Raw genomic sequence first — 17,056 nt, forward strand, 5'->3', positions numbered from 1 at the left:
TCAGAGGATATCTTTATGGCAGAGATAGACAGATTCTCCATTGGTACGGGTGTCAGGGGTTACGGGGAGAAGGCAGGAGAATAGGGTCAGGAGGGAGAGATAGATCAGCCTTGATTGAATGGCGGAGTAGACTTGATGGGCCGAATGGCCTATTTCCGCTCCTTTCACTTATGATCTTTTCCTCTTCCCATCCACTCACCACACCAGGGTCACTTTACAGAGGGCCATTTAACCTACAAACCAACAAGTCATTGGGATGTGGGAAGAAACCACATCACCGGAAGAAAACCCACATTCCACGTTCAGGGCGGCACGGTGGGGCAGCGGTAGAGCTGCTGTCTCACAGCGCCAGAGACCTGGGTTCCGTCCCGACTACAGGCGCTGTCTGTACGGAGTTTGTACGTTCTCCCCGTGACCTGCGTGGGTTTTCTCCGACATCTTCAGTTTCCTCCCACACTCCAAAGACGTGCAGGTCTGTAGGTTAATTGGCTTGGTAGAGTTGTAAATTGTCCCCAGTGTGTGTAGGGTAGTGGTAGTGTACGGGCATCACGGGTTGGTGCGGACTCGGTGGGCCGAAGGGCCTGTTTCCATGCTGTATCGCGAAACCAAACTAAACTAAACTAAACTTGACAAATCCACACATGCAGCACAAAAAGTTACAGCACGATAAATTAAATAATGCTCTAATATTAGTGCAAAATAACTCAAAGCCCTTAATGCAATCAAGGCTGTGTGCGCGTGTGTGTGGTGTGTGTGTGGGTGTGTGCGTGTGTGTGTGTGGTGCGTGCGTGTGTGTGTGTGGTGCGTGCATGTGGGTGTGTGTGTGTGGGTGTGGGTGTGTGTGTGTGTTTGTGTTGGTGTGTGTGTGTGTGTGTGTGTGTGTGTGTGTGTGTGTGTGTGTGTGTGTGTGTGGGTGTGTGTGTGGGTGTGCACTGTGTGCATGTGCGTGTATGCGTGTGTGTGTGCATGCATGTGTGTGCGTCTGTGTGTGTGCGTCTGTGTGTGCGTGTGTGTGCGTGCGTTCATGTGTGCGCGTGTACACGTGCGCGTGTGTGTGTGCGCGTGCATGTGAACGTGTGCTAGGGTGAGATCGTTTGAGTTTAGTTTATTGTCACGTGTACCGAGGTACAGTGAAAAGCTTCTGTTGCGTGCTAACCAGTCAGCGGAAAGACAACACACGATTACAATTGAGCCGTCCACAGTGTACAGACACAGGGAGGGTGGGAAGGTGTACATGGTAAAAGGGAATAACGTGAATCACGTTCAGTGCAAGGTAAAGCCAGCAAAGTCCCATCAAGGATAGTCCGAGGGTCACCAATGAGGTAGATAGTAGTTCAGCACTGCTCTCTGGTTGTGGTAGGATGGTTCAGTTGCCTGATAACAGCTGGGAAGAAACTGCCCCTGAATCTGGAGGTGTGTGTTTTCATGCCTCCTGATTTCACACCTGACTCACAGAGTGGAGCCTGACTTAGTCCCTACATCCAAAGGCACGTTATGGATAATCCTGTATCTTTGAAGCTAAATACAATTACTGCTATCACCAAACACCATCATATGTGCTTAACCATTTCTCTGCCGATCTATCTGCACACTTTCACAGTCTGTTGTGGGCGAGGTGCACAGATAAAAGACAGCAATGCAAAGTGGGGCGATCGATCAAGCCTGCTTTATTTTTGGCTCTAGGTGTTCTCCTGTGTATAGTTTAGTTTAGAGATACAGCGCGTAAACAGGCCCTTCGGCCCACCAAGTCCGCGCCGACCAGCGATCCCCGCACACTAACACTATCCTACACACGCTAGGGGACAATCTACATTTACACCAAGCCAATTAACCTACAAACCTGCACGTCTTTGGAGTGTGGGAGGAAACCGAAGATCTCGGAGAAAACCCACGCAGGTCACGGGGGGAACGTACAAACTCCGTACAGACAGCACCTGTATTCGGGATGGAACCTGGGTCCCCGACGCTGCAAGCGCTGTAACTCTACTGCTGTGATATTAAACAAAGTAACCCGTGAATCAATGTGGCCTGATCTAATCAGAAGAAGGGTCTCGACCCGAAACGTCACCCATTCCTTCTCTCCCGAGATGCTGCCTGACCCGCTGAGTTACTCCAGCTATTTGTGCCTACCTCAGGTTTGTAGGTTAACTGGCTTGGTCTAAATGTAAATTGTCCTTCGTGTGCGTAGGATAGTGTTAGTGTGCGGGGATCGCTGGTCGGCGCGGACCCGGTGGGCCGAAGGGCCTGTTTCTGCGCTGTATCTCTGAACTAAAACTAAAAGGTCTAAGCCAAGCAGCTGGACTGGTACCCATAGCAATCGCAGGTGCATTTAATGTTATTTGTGGATTGCTTCGGTTCGAGCACTTTATTTTCTTTAAAGTGCGTGGCTGGCAAATAGATGACATTAACAAAAGGCAGGAGAGGTACTGGGGGACCAGGTGACGTCCGAAACCACTGTGGAAAGAGGTGAAACATTTATCAGTGTCATTTGAACCAGCACTTGGGCTGTGTCCTTGATGTACAATCTGTACAACGCTCAGATTATATCCACAGAGACACTCCAGATTATATCCACAGAGCGATACAGTGTGGAAACAAGCCCTTCGGCCCAACTCGCCCACACCGGCCAACAATGTCCCAGCTACCCTAGTCCCACTTGCCTGCGCTCGGTCCATATCCCTCCAAACCTGTCCTATCCATGTACCTGTCCAACTGTTTCTTAAACGTTGGGAAAGTCCCAGCCTCAACTACCTCCTCTGGCAACTCGTTCCATACACCCACCACCCTCTGTGTGAAAAGATTACCCCTCGGATTCCTATTAAATCTTTTCCCCTTCACCTTGAACCCATGTCTTATGAGATGTTCTATCAAAGTGTCTCCAACACTGATTTTAGTTTAATGTATATCGTCATGAATGTATAATGTATATTATCCAAGTCATTAATGTATATTTGTATAAACAAAGAGTAGGGATTAACGGGTCCCTTTCAGAATGGCAGGCAGTGACTAGTGGGGTACCGCAAGGCTCGATGCTGGGACCGCAGCTATTTACAATATACATTAATGACTTAGATGAAGGTATTAAAAGTAACATTAACAAATTTGCGGATGACACAAAGCTGGGTGGCAGTGTGAACTGTGAGGAAGATTCTATGAGGATGCAGGGTGACTTGCAAGAGAGGAGGAGGAAAAGATGAGGCCATTCAGCCCCTCCTAAAGCTATTCTAGCAGATGAGAGGAGCGGGTATTTCTGTTGCTTGGGAAGGACACACTTGAAGGTGATCGCACAATTAAAAACCTGACACTCCGCCATCAATAACAGGCTGGAAGATGTAAAGCACACACACATACGCACACTCGCAGTCTAATGCCTTGTGATTTAAGCGGGTAATAAGGTGCTGACGGCTTCCTGTGTTAGCTGAACAGAGCCTTGTGTCTCTCAAAGGATTTAGGACGAGGTTTCGGGGATAAAAGTGAAGTATGAGGTCTGGAACAGATCCCCAGAGGGTCATAAACCCGAGGCAGTAAACACCTACAGTCCCAGTTGGAGTGGGAAAGAATGTCGTTTGTTCAAACCCAGTGGATTGCCTTCTGTATTCACTGGAATTTAGAAGGATGAGAGACTCGGGTTGCCAACTGTCCCGTATTAGCCGGAACATTCCATATTTTGGGCTAAATTTGTTTGGCCCTTGTTCTGTATTAGGCCCGGGGGGGGGGACGGGACGCTATAGGCCCGGACACTGTTGGCCCGGACACTGTAGGCCCGGACAGTGCAGGCCCGGACACTGTAGGCCCGGACACTGTAGGCCCGGACAGTGCAGGCCCGGACAGTGTTGGCTAATGAAGAACTATTATGATTATGATTATGAAATCCTTTCGCAATGTAGGCCAACATGCCATCAGCTTTCTTCACTGCCTGCTGTTTACTTTCAGTGTTTCTATAAGATCCCCTCTCATTAGTGTTGCCAACTTTCTAACTCCCAAATAAGGGACAAAAGGTGAACTCATCCAGCCAGCAGCCATGTGCTCCCGCTCCACCAATGGCGGCCGCCCGGGCCGGGAGGCGGGTTGCTACGCAACCTCCGTTAGGCGAACACACTCGGCCCCACTCCTCGGCCCCACTCCGTTAGGCGAACACACTCGGCCCCACTCCTCGAACACAGTGTGAGTTCACCTTTTGTCCCTTATTTGGGAGTTAGAAAGTTGGCAACACTAATGAGAGGGGAGCTTTCAGTGAAGAAAGCTGATGGCATGTTGGCCTACATTGCGAAAGGATTTCATAATCATAATCATAATAGTTCTTCATTAGCCAAGTATGTTTTGCAACATACGAGGAATTTCATTTGCCGTACAGTCACAACAATAAAAAGCAACAGGACACACAAAATACATTTTAACACGAACATCCACCACAGTGACTCCTCCACATTCCTCACTGTGATGGAAGGCGAAAAAAAGTTCAATCCTCTTCCCTTCTTTGTTCTCCCGCGGTCGGGGGCTTCGAACCTTCCGTTGTCGGGGCAATCTTGACTCCCGTAGCCGGCTGTCGAGCCCTCCGCGTCAAGCTCTCACATCGGGGGGATCTCAGCTCCCCGCGCTGGGCGATCGGACCCCGGGTCGGGGCCGGTCGAACCTCCTGCGGCTTGGAGCTTCCCGACGTCAGTCTCTACCCGAGACCGCGAGCTCCTCGACGTTGAAATCCACAGGCCGCGGTTGGAGCGTCGATCCCAGGCGAGGGATCGCAGGCTCCGATGGCAAGTCCGCGGTGGGGTCAAAGTCAGTCCCGAGCAAGGCCTCAGGCTCCGTGATGTTAGGCCGCAGAGCGACCGGAGATACGATCCGGGAAACAATCGCATCTCCGGCAAGGTAAGAGATTGAAAAAAATATTCCCCCCGACCCCCCCCCCCCCGCCCCCCACATAAAACAAACCAGAGAACATTAACACAAACTTATAAACTCACTAAAAAGAACTAAAAAGATGAAAAGACAGACAGACCGTTGGGCGAGGCTGCCATCGCTGATGGCGCCACCTGGTGTATTATCTGTCCCTCCCTCACCCTCACCCTCTCCCCCTTCCCCCGCCCTATGTATAAACCTTTTAACCTTTGAGATCATGTTCATAAGTGATAGCAGTAGAATTAGGCCATTCGGCCCATCAAGACTACTCCGCCATTCAATCATGGCTGATCTATCCCTCCCTCCTAACCCCATTCTCCTGCCTTCTCCCCATAACCCCTGACACCCGCACTAATCGAGAATCTATCTATCTCTGCCTTAAAAAGTATCCATTGTGTGACTACCTTCGCATCTGCAGTTCCTTCCTACACAAAAATATCCTAAGGATATTTGTTGTTTTGCTCAAAAATAACGTAGATGTTTATCTGAATATTAAAGGTAGACACACAACGCTGGAGTAACTCAGCGGGTCAGGCAGCATCTCGGGAGAGAAGGAATGGGTGACGTTTCAGGTCGAGACCCTTCTTCAGACTGATGGAGGGTCTCGACCCGAAACGTTGCCCATTCCTTCTCTCCTGAGATGCTGCTGCCTGACCTGCTGAGTTACTCCAGCATTTTGTGAATAAATACCTCCGCTGGGGTGTAAACTACCCAAGCGAAATATGAGGTGCTGTTCCTCCAATTTGCGCTGGGCCTCACTCTGACAATGGAGGAGGCCCAGGACAGAAAGGTCAGTGTGGGAGTGGGAGGGGAGATAATTCAAATTATCTGAATATTAGTTTGCCGTCATGAAACGCACTAGCGTTTGGATCGAGGGAGTACGATGGGCTGATGTCCCTAACATCTGTACTTTGTGTCGTGTTTTTGTTTGATAAATGTCTAAGTTATGATGGTAAATGAAATGAAATAACTGTGCATGTCCAGTCCATTAAAAATGACTAAAAGATAAAATAAATTATTCGTTCCGTCCGTCTCTGGGAAGGTTCTCACCTGGCCTTGAGAATGGATTCTAAAATGGTGGTCTCCATACCTTGCGGGCTCATTTGTGGGCTATTCAGAAATTAAAGTGCTTCTTCTTAGCGTCTTCCGTGAAAGAATTTCATATCCATTAATTGTCTTTTTTCAATTTTTTTAATTTAAAATGATGTAATTCGTTGTTGGCAAATAAATTCCACTGTTATTTGCAGCCCCCAGACTCTCGAATGATCTTCAACTGGAAAGTTAGAGGCCTGGAATGGCAGATGCAAAAGTGCTGGAGTAACTCAAGGAACTGGGTCAGGCAGCGTCTCTGGTAGGGTTGCCAACTGTTCCGTGTTAGCCGGGACATCCCGTATATTGGGCTCAATTGGTTTGTCCCGTACGGGACCACCCTTGTCCCGTATTAGGCCCGTGGTGGGCGCTGTAGGCCCGGACGCTGTAGGCCCAGAGGCTGTAGGCCCGGACGCTGTAGGCCCGGACGCTGTAGGCCCGGACACTGTAGGCCCGGACACTGTAGGCCCGGACACTGTAGGCCCGGACGCTGTAGGCCCGGACACTGTAGGCCCGGACGCTGCAGGTCCGGACAGGGTAGGTCCGGACACTGTAGGCCCAGACGCTGTAGGCCCGGAGGCTGTAGGCCCGGACGCTGTAGGCCCAGACACTGTAGGCCCGGACACTGTACGCCCGGACGCTGTAGGCCCGGACACTGTAGGCCCGGACGCTGTAGGTCCGGACAGGGTAGGTCCGGAGGCCCAGCCGCCGCCGAACGGAGGTTTGCGTAGCAACCCGCCTCCCGTCCCGGGCGGCCACCTTTGGTGGAACGGGAGCACGTGGCCACTGGCTGGGTGAGGTCACATGGGGCGCAGGGCGATGACGTCACCTTGTCCCTTATTTGGGAGTGAGATAGTTGGCAACCCCTAATCTCTGGAGAACATGGAAGGGCGACGTTTTGGGTCGGGACCTTTCTCCCAGTGGGAGAATCTCGGACGTGAGGCCGGTCACAGCCTCAGAATGAAGGACTTACCTTTACAAAGGAGATGAGGAGGAATTTCTTTAGTCAGAGGGTGGTGAATCTGTGGAATTCATTGCAACAGACAGTTTAGTTCAGTTTAGTTTAAGCTTAGATATACCGCGCGGAATCAGGCCCTTTGGCTCACTGAGTCCGCACCGACCAGCGATCCCCGCACACTAACACTATCCTGCACACACTGGGGACAACTTTACATTGATACCAAGCCAATTAACCTACAAACCTGAACGTCTTTGGAGTGTGGGAGTAAGCCGAAGATCTCGGAGAAAACCTACGCAGGTACAAACTCCGTACAGACAGCACCCTTAGTCGGGATCGAACCCGGGTCTCTGGCGCTGTAAGGCAGCAACTCTACTGCTGTGCCATCGTGCCTCCAGGGATGCTGTTTGACCCGCTGAAATACTCCAGCACTTTGTGTCTACCTTCGATATCAACCAGTATCTGCATTTCCTTCCTACACAGACTTAGAATGGTCCTAATTTCGATGCTTAATTGAGCTCAACAGCAAGATCTTTCATTTGTATAGCACCTTTGACTTAGTGACGCTGTAGCAGGTACACTGATGCAGCAGTTAATGCTACAGCTCCAGTAGCTTGGATCCAACCCTGACCTCCAGTGCAGTCTGTGTGGAGTTTGCACGTACTCCCTGTAAGCACTGTGGTTTACACCCACATCCCTGTTGGTGAAAGGCTTGGATGAGAGTGGATGTGGAGAGGATGTTTCCACTGGTGGGAGAGTCTGGGACCAGAGGGCACAGCCTCAGAATAAGAGGACGTACCTTTAGAAACGAGATGAGGAGGAATTTCTTCAGTCAGAGGGTGGTGAATCTGTGGAATTCATTGCCACAGACGGCTGTGGAGGCCAAGTCAGTGGATATTCTTAAGGTGGATTCCTGATTAGTGCGGGTGTCGGGGGTTATGGGGAGAAGGCAGGAGAATGGGGTTAGGAGGGAGAGATAGATCAGCGGTGTGGACTCAATGGGCCGAATGGCCTCATTCGGCTCCTGTGGCTCATGAACGAGCATTATGAAACTTGTGGGGGGGGGGGAAAGGAATGTTCATAAGTGATAGGTGCAGGATGAGGCCATTCGACCCTGCGAGCCAGTACCACCATTCAATGTGATCATGGCTGATCATCCACAATCAGTACCCCGTTCCTGCCCTCTCCCCACACCCCCTGACTCCGCTATCCTTAAGAGCTCTACCTAGCTCTCTCTTGAAAGCATCCAGAGAATCGGCCTCCACTGCCTTCAGAGGCAGAGAATTCCACAGATTCACAACTCTCTGACTGAAAACGTTTTTCCTCGTCTCAGTTCTAAATGGCCTACCCCTTATTCTTAAACTGTGGCCCCTGGTTCTGGACTCCCCCAACATTGGGAACATGTTTCCTGCCTCTAACGTGTCCAACCCCTTAATAATCTTATACGTTTCGATAAGATCCCCTCTCATCCTTCTAAATTCCAATGTATACAAGCCTAGTCGCTCCAGTCTTTCAACATATGACAGTCCCGCCATTCGGGGAATTAACCTAGTAAACCTACGCTGCATGCCCTCAATAGCAAGAATATCCTTCCTCAAATTTGGAGACTAAAACTGCACACAGTACTCCAGGTGCGGTCTCACTAAATCCCTGTACAACTGCAAAAGGACCTCTTTGCTCCTATACTCAACTCCTCTTGTTATGAAGGCCAACATTCCATTGGCTTTCTTCACTGCCTGCTGTACCTGCATGCTTCCTTTCAGTGACTGATGCACTAGGACACCCAGATCTCGTTGTACGTCCCCTTTGCTTAACTAGGAGTAGGCCATTCGGCCCTTTGAACCAGCACCGCCATTCAATGTGATCATGGCTGATCATCCATAATCAGTACCCCGCTCCTGCCCTCTCCCCATACCCCCTGACTCTGCTATCATTAACAGCTCTATCTAACTCTCTTTTGAAAGCATCCAGAGAATTGGCCTCCACTGCCTTCTGAGGCAGAGAATTCCACAGATTCACAACTCTCTGCGTGAAAAAGTTTTTCCTCATCTCCGTTCTAAATGGCCGACCCCTTATTCTCAAACTGTGCAGATACATGATATAGGGAATAAAGTTTAAATGCAAGGTGAAGCCAGCAAAGTCTGATCAAGAGTCGTCCGAGGGTCACCAATGAGGTAGACAGTAGTTCAGGACCGCTCTTTCTCTGGTTGTGCTAGACTGATTCAGTGCTCTTGTGCGGTGATTGCTGGTCGGCGTGGACTCGGCAGGTCGAAGGCGCCGTTTCCGCGTTGTAATGTCTAAACTAAACGAAACTAACCATTCAAACCCAAACCCGTTTGAAATCGGTTCGAAGATGACCACCTGGCTGCATAAAAACCAAGGGAAATAACAGTGCCAATTTAATGCCATTACAACCTCAATATTTTGTAAAGATAAACTCAGCACAACTTTAAGAGCACGTTAACTTGAAGACTCTATAAATCTCAAACAGCCCTTAAACAAAAATCCTGATGTCGACTGAAGTTTTATTTATTTCACAACAAAACAATTTGCAATTTAAAATGTAAGATGTTCGGTGTTAACCCTTGACGTTCCAGATTTTTTTTCTTTTAAGCTCTCTCTTTAAACTTTAAAGGAAACATTGATAATGAACGCCTGGCGATTGCTAAAACGAAAGTCCCAAAAAAATTCAGAGGGATAGTATTTGATGAGTGGCTGCAAGAGAAAGGTAAATCTCCATTAAAAACTTTTAACATTAACTCTTTCACTTCTGTGCTCTCTTTATTTTAAAAGGAAAGGAAAACCTAAAGCTTGCATTAAAGTCTTGATTGTTAAAACAAGTAACTTTATATTTAAAAAAATTAATAATCTTGGCTATTGAACTTGGACTTAAGGTCTTGACTTAATGTAATTGATAACTTGCTGCTTTTTTTTATATTGATAAATATCTTCATAATTTAGCATTATTAAACAGTAGTTAAAGGGACTGTCAGTGTTTTGGCTTCTTGTTAAGTTATGCATGGACTTTGTCTACAAAGGCAAATTGTAACATGTGTCTCACAAGATAATTCACTGGGTTCTGCTAAATTTGTAGAAAATAAGTTTGATTCTAAAATGGAGTCCACTCGAAAACCTTAATATTTATTTTATAAGCAACTTCAAATTAACCTAAATGGAGTTTTAAAAAATATATATCTATCAACGTATACCCAAGAACCTAATTAATAAAGTCCCTTTAACGCTCATTGTTAAAGGTAATATGACTCGGGTTTAATATTCAACTTGCTGCATGCATAGTTATTGAATTTATCTTGAACTTGATTTGATGCTCACTAACCTCGTGATGTTTGCTTTGAAACTGTTTTCTTGAAATTGTGCTGGAGGGCAAATGGAAGATTTACTTTTTTTTTGGTGTTCAGAGATGGCCCTGACCTGCCTTCATTGGAGACCAAGGCGTCCTGTGCAAAGCAGGATCACACCACAGGGCACCATTGTGTTCGGTCTTTGTTTGGGAGGGGCTCGTCGGCTAACGTACAGAGTGGATCGGTTATTCCGACAGGGCCTCGTCCAAACCTTGGGGAGGTTCATGGAGGCACTTGTCAGGACGCACAGTCAGAAGGTCACAAGTGATGATAGTAGAATTAGGCCATTCGGCCCATCAAGTCTACTCCGCCATTCAATCATGGCTGATCTAGCTCTCCATCCCAACCCCATTCTCCATCCTGCCTTCTCCCCATAACCTCTGACAGACTGATCGGTCTGAATAAGGATCTCGACCCGAAACGTCACCCATTCCTTCTCTCCCGAGATGCTCCCTGACCCGCTGAGTTATTCCAGCATTTTGTGTCTACATTCATTTTAAACCAACATCTGCAGTTTTTTTTCCTACACTATACCTCTGACACCCATACTATTCAAGAATCTATCCATCCATCTCTGTCTTAAATATATCCACTGACTTGGCCTCCACAGCCTTCTGTGGCAAAGAATTTCACAGATTCACCACCCTCTGACTAAAGAGATTCCTTCTCATCTCCTTCCCAAAAGAACGTCCTTTAATTCTGAGGCTGTGGCCTCTGGTCCTAGACTCTCCCACTAGTGGAAACATCCTCTCCACATCCACAGTGAAATTATTTTCTTACATACAGCCCAGTAGAGTCTTGCCCTAACAAAGCACAATCCACGATTAGCAAAGTGTACAGAAATACTCCTTTATGCATGCCAAAGACGCCAGGTTTTGGTGCCATTTTCAAAGACCAAAGGGCGGCACATTGGCGCAGCGGTAGACTTGCTGCCTCACAGCGCCAGGGACCCGGGTTCAACCCTAACTATGGGTGCTGTCTGTACGGAGTTTTTACGTTCTCCCCGTGACCTGCGTGGGTTTTCACCGGGTGCTCTGGTTTCCTCCCACACTCCAAAGATGTGCAGGTTTTTGTAGGTTAATTGACTTGGGTTAAAAAAATTGAAAATTGTCCCCAGTGAGTGTAGGATAGTGTTAGTGTACGGGGGTCGCCGGTCGGCGCGGAAACAGTGGGCCGAAGGGCCTGTTTCTGCGCTGTATCTCTAAACTTAAAACATACTAAACAGTCTGCACACGAGGTCTCACGGTGCGGTGCTCGATCCAGGCGAGCCCCAGGCTGCTGCAGGGCCTCCACTGTTTGCCTTCCAAGTAGGGTTGCCAACTGTCTCGTATTAGCCGGGACATCCCCAATATCGTGCTAAATTGGTTTGTCCCATACGGGACCGCCCTTGTCCCGTATTAGGCCCGGGGGGTGTTGTAGGCTCGGACACTGTCGGCCTGGACACTGTAGGCCCAGACACTGTAGGCCCAGACAGCGTAGGCCCAGGGGCCGCTGTAGGCCCAGACACTGTAGGCCCAGACACCGTAGGCCCAGGGGCCGCTGTAGGCCCAGACACTGTAGGCCCAGACACCGTAGGCCCAGGGGCCGCTGTAGGCCCAGACACTGTAGGCCCAGACACCGTAGGCCCAGGGGCCGCTGTAGGCCCAGACACTATAGGCCCGGACACTGTAGGCCCGGGGGCCACTGTAGGCCCGGGGGCCACTGTAGGCCCGGACACTGTAGGCCCAGACAGTGTAGGCCCGGAGGCCCTGTGGTGGGATCCCGTTAGAGGTTGAGTAGCAACCCGCCTCCCGGCCCGGGCGGCCGCCATTGGTGGTGCGGGAGCACATGGCTGGGTGAGGTCACGTGGGGCAGTGCCTTCACCTTTTGTCCCTTATTTGGGAGTGAGGAAGTTGGCAACCCTACTTCCAAGGACGTCTTGTTCGACCAGCTCACCCCATTTACCCACATTTGGCCCTTTTCCCTCTGAGCCTTTCCTATCCAGGTACCTGTCCAAATGTCTTTTAAATGCTGTTGTAACACCTGCCTCTACTACCTCCTCTGGCAGCTCGTTCCACATGCCCGCCATTCCGTTTAAAAAAAGTTGCCCCTCAAGTTCCTATTAAATCTTACCCGTCTCACCTAAACTTGTCCTCATTCTTTAGGGAGCGGAGGTTCCCATGTCCCATCATAGACGAGGCCCTCACTCATGTCTCCTCGGTAGCCCCAGCTCCGCCTAGTCGCAACAGATTTCCGCCACCTCCAACGGGATCCCACCACGGGCCACATTTTCACCCGTGTCCACCCTCTTTCCCGCCTTCCGCAGAGACCGTTCCCTCCGCAACTCCCTGGTCCACTCGTCCCTTCCCACCCAAGCCCCAGGTACCTTCCCCTGCAACCGCAGGAGATGCAACACCTGTCGCTGTACCCCCTCCAGCTAATACAGGACAGTTGGCAACCTTACGTACAAGTCGTGTTCTCCGATTTCAAAGAAAGGGCCTTTTTGCCTTTGTCTTTTATCTTCATTTAATTTTCGATTTGACCTTTGCTTTGTCAAAAGTCAGGATATTGTGCTGAAACATGCAGAAAGAAGACTCAACTATGAGGTTAAATTGGTTTAAATTGATGTTCCTCAGGTAAAACACATTTAAATGCAAATGTGGTCCCTGGCAAAAGTATTAAGATTAAACGGACCAACTCTGGCTGTGGGCAGGACATAAAAGAGGGCATCATTAATCGGTTAATGGGCAGGCCCTCAGATAGCTCAACATTATTGCAGATAACCTTTTTAGTTTAGTTTAGAGATACAGCGTGGAAACAGGCCCTTCGGCCCACCGAGTCCGCGCCGACCAGCGATCCCCGCACACTAACGCTATCCTACACACACTAGGGTCAATTTATTTTACATTTACACCCAAGCCAATTAACCTACAAACCTGTACTTTCTTTGGAGTGTGGGAGGAAACCGGAGATCTCGGAGAAAACCCACGCAGGTCACGGGGAGAACGTACAAACTCCGTGCAGACGGCGCCCGTAGTCAGGATCGAACCCGGGTCCCTGGCGCTGTAAGGCAGCAACTCTACCGCTGCACTGCCGTGCCGCCCTGTTTTATAATTAAAGATTGCCACACGCCCTTAGATCTAAAAGTGTCAGCGTGTGAAGTGAATTAAATGTCAACGTCTCCGAAATATATCATTTTTCTATTGATTATTTTACTTAGAGGGAGGCTGTTCGGCTCGGGCCGGGAGGTGGGTTGCTACGCAACCTCCATCAGACGGCACCCGGGCCTCCGGACATACAGTGTCCGGGCCTACACTGTCCGGACCTACATTGTCTGGACCCACAGTGTGCGGACCCACAGTGTCCGGACCTACACTGTCTGGACCTACATTGTCCGAGCCTACACTGTCTGGGCCTACACTGTCCGATCCTACACTGTCCGGGCCTACACTGTCCGAGCCTACACTGTCCGGGCCTACATTGTCTGGACCTACAGTGTCCAGGCCTACAGTGTCCGGACCTACACTGTCTAGGCCTACACTGTCTGGGCGTACACTGTCCGGGCCTACATTGTCTGGATCTACAGTGTCCGGGCCTACACTGTCCGATCCTACACTGCCCGGGCCTACACTGTCCGAGCCTACACTGTCCGGGCCTACATTGTCTGGACCTACAGTGTCCGGGCCTACACTGTCCGAGCCTACAGCGTCCGGTCCTTCAGTGCCCCCCCGGGACAGGACAAGGACGGTCCCGTAAGGGACAAACCAATTTAGCCCAAAACACGGGATGTCCCGGCTAATACGGGACAGTTGGCAACCTCACCTGCACGTTACAAACTCTCATACAGTCATTGAGTGATACAGTGTGGAAACAGGCCCTTTGGCCCAACTCGCCCACACCGGCCAACATGACCCATCTACACTTGTCCCACCTGCCTGCGTTTGGCCCATATCCCTCTCAACCCGTCCTATCCATGTACCTGTCCAAATGCCTCCTAATAGTTGTGATGGTCACACTGATGGCAGCAACCATGCTAACAAAGCTGAACTCTTCCTACTATCATCGTGTTCATTGTCCTCTCACCAGAGAGAGCAGGAGAGAAGGTCAAAGAGTCATACAGCCATTCGGCCCACCATGTCCACGCTGACCAAATTAATCCCATATTAATCCTATCTTTCAATACTTGGTCTATTCATAGAAAATAGTCTACGCCTTTATTCCTACTACCAAAATGCACGACTCCACACTTTGCTGTACTAGATTCCATCTGCCGCTTGTCTGCCCACTCTCCCAACCTGTCCAAGTCCTTCTGCGGAGTCCCTGCCTTTTTCCTACACTACCCGCCCCTCCACCTACCTTCTTATCATCTGCAAACTTGGTCACAAAGCCTTCAATCCCCCTCGTCCAAATCATTAATACACAACGTACCGACCCCTGCGGAACTTCGAAGATAGACACGAAATGCTGGAGCAACTCTGCGGGACAGGCAGCATCTCTGGAGAGAAACCCGAAACTCGACCCGAAACGTCACCCATTCCTTCTATCCAGAGATGTTGCCTGTTCCGCTGAGATACTCCAGCAATTTGTGTCCATCGGTAGAGTTGCTGCCTTACAGCGGTAGAGTTGTACAGCGGTAGAGTTGCTGCCTTACAGCGCTTACAGTACCGGAGACCCAGGTTCGATCCTGACTGCGGGTGCTGTCTGTACGGAGTTTGCACGTTCTCCCCGTGACCAACGTGGGTTTTCTCCGAGATCTTCGGTTTCCTCCCGCACTCCAAAGACGTGCGGGTTTGTAGGTTAATTGGCTCGGTGTAAATGGAACCTCTCCCGAGTGTGTGTAGGATAGTGTTAGTGCGCGGGGATCGCTGGTCGGCGCGGACTCGGTGGGCCGAAGGGCCTGTTTCCGCGTTTTATCTCTCAACTAAACTAAACCAGCAGTGTAGGAAGGAAAGGCAAACACTGGTTTAAACTGAAGATAGACACAAAAAGCTGGAGTTACTCAGCGGGACAGGCAGCATCTCTGGAGAGAAGGATTGGGCAAAGCTTCGGTCCGAGACTCTTCTTCAGTTAAATGTTTCGGGTCGAGACCTTTCTTTAGTTAAACTAAACCCGCATCTGCAGTTCCTTCCTATACACCCTGTGGAACTCCAATAAGCCACGATAAGACTGTTGGGTGTATTTGCCATTGAAGAATTTGTCTGAAGAAGGGTCTCGACCCGAAACATCACCCATTCCTTCTCTCCAGAGATGCCACCTGTACGCTGAGTTACTCCAGCTTTTTGTGTCAATCTTCAGTTTAAACCAGCATCTGCAGTTCCTTCCTACACATGACATTTAAGAATATTTATTTGGATAATTGGGTGATTTGTGTATTATGGCGGTGAGTTTTTGGTGAGTTTGGCATTGTTTCCGTATTGTACATATTATTCTTGCAATAATTTATTACATTTATTTTTGCGGGGAAATAAACACACTGTTGTGCGTGCGTGTGTATGTATGTCATAGAGTCATAGAGTGATACAGTGTGGAAACAGGCCCTTCGGCCCAACTTGCCCACACCGGCCAACAATGTCCCAGCTACCCTAGTCCCACTTGCCTGCGCTTGGTCCATATCCCTCCAAACCTGTCCTATCCATGTACCTGTCCAACTGTTTTTTAAACGATGGGATAGTCCCAGCCTCAACTACCTCCTCTGGCAGCTCGTTCCATACACCCAACACCCTCTGTGTGAAAAGGTTACCCCTCAGATTCCTATTAAATCTTTTCCCCTACACCTTGAACCTATGTCCTCTGGTCCTCGATTCCCCAACTCTGGGTAAAAGACTGTGCATCTACCCGATCTATTCCTCTCATGGTGTGTGTGTGTGTGTGCGTCCGTGTGCGTGTGTGCGTGTGTGCATGTGTGTGCGTGCGTGTGTGCGTGTGTGAGTGTGTGTGTGAATGGGGAGCATGATGGAGCGTGGACAATGATCGGGGCGATACCTTTTCTCTTTGGCAGGCCGCATGCTCACGATCTTCAACACCCAGGCCCAGATCACCATTGGCGGGAAGAACAGGAGCCGCCCGTTCCAGGGGCAGATGTCCGGCCTCTACTACAACGGCCTGAAGGTCCTCAACATGGCGGCCGAGAACCACCCCAATGTCAGGGTCAACGGCACGGTGCGGCTTGTCGGCGACATCACGCCGGTGATCATCAACCAGCCCGCGGCCACCACCTTGCCCGTCGAGATGTCCACCACCATCATGGCCACCACCACCACCATGGCCACTACCACTGCCAGGAAGGTGCGGGGAACCATGAAGATCAACCCGGTAAAATGCCTCGCCTTCGCACCGAGCGGTCTTCGTGCTGGCACGGGGAGGGGGGGGTGGGGGAGAGGGAGGGAGGGAGGGAGGGAGAGAGGGAGGGAGGGAGGGAGGGAGGGAGGGAGGGAGGGAGGGAGGGAGGGAGGGAGGGAGGGAGGGAGGGAGGGAGGGAGGGAGGGAGGGAGGGAGGGAGGGAGGGAGGGAGGGAGGGAGGGAGGGAGGGAGGGAGGGAGGGAGGGAGGGAGGGAGGGAGGGAGGGGAGTGGGGGTGGTGTTTTTCAGCTTGGCTTTACCAGTTGGAAAACATAGTAAATCGGTGCAGGAGGAGGCCATTCGGCCTTTCGAGCCAGCACCCCCATTCACAGTGATCATGGCTGATCATCCACAATCAGAAAGACAACGCATGATTACAATCGAGCCATTTACAGCGTACAGATGCATGATAATGGAATAACGTTCAGTGCAAG

The 17,056-nt window shown here is 50.1% G+C and overlaps 1 protein-coding gene across 1 annotated transcript in view; it reads left to right on the forward strand.

Moving 5' to 3' along the window:
* Positions 1 to 17,056, forward strand: part of nrxn3a (neurexin 3a) — a 1,276,003-nt gene that overhangs the window by 1,218,611 nt on the left and 40,336 nt on the right. The window contains exons 19-20 of the mRNA XM_078406911.1: positions 9,579 to 9,671; positions 16,283 to 16,569. Coding sequence (XP_078263037.1) covers positions 9,579 to 9,671; positions 16,283 to 16,569 — 380 coding nt within the window. The remainder of the gene's footprint in view (positions 1 to 9,578; positions 9,672 to 16,282; positions 16,570 to 17,056) is intronic.

This window comes from Rhinoraja longicauda, chromosome 10 (assembly GCF_053455715.1).
Source record: "Rhinoraja longicauda isolate Sanriku21f chromosome 10, sRhiLon1.1, whole genome shotgun sequence".
NCBI lineage: Eukaryota > Metazoa > Chordata > Chondrichthyes > Rajiformes > Arhynchobatidae > Rhinoraja > Rhinoraja longicauda.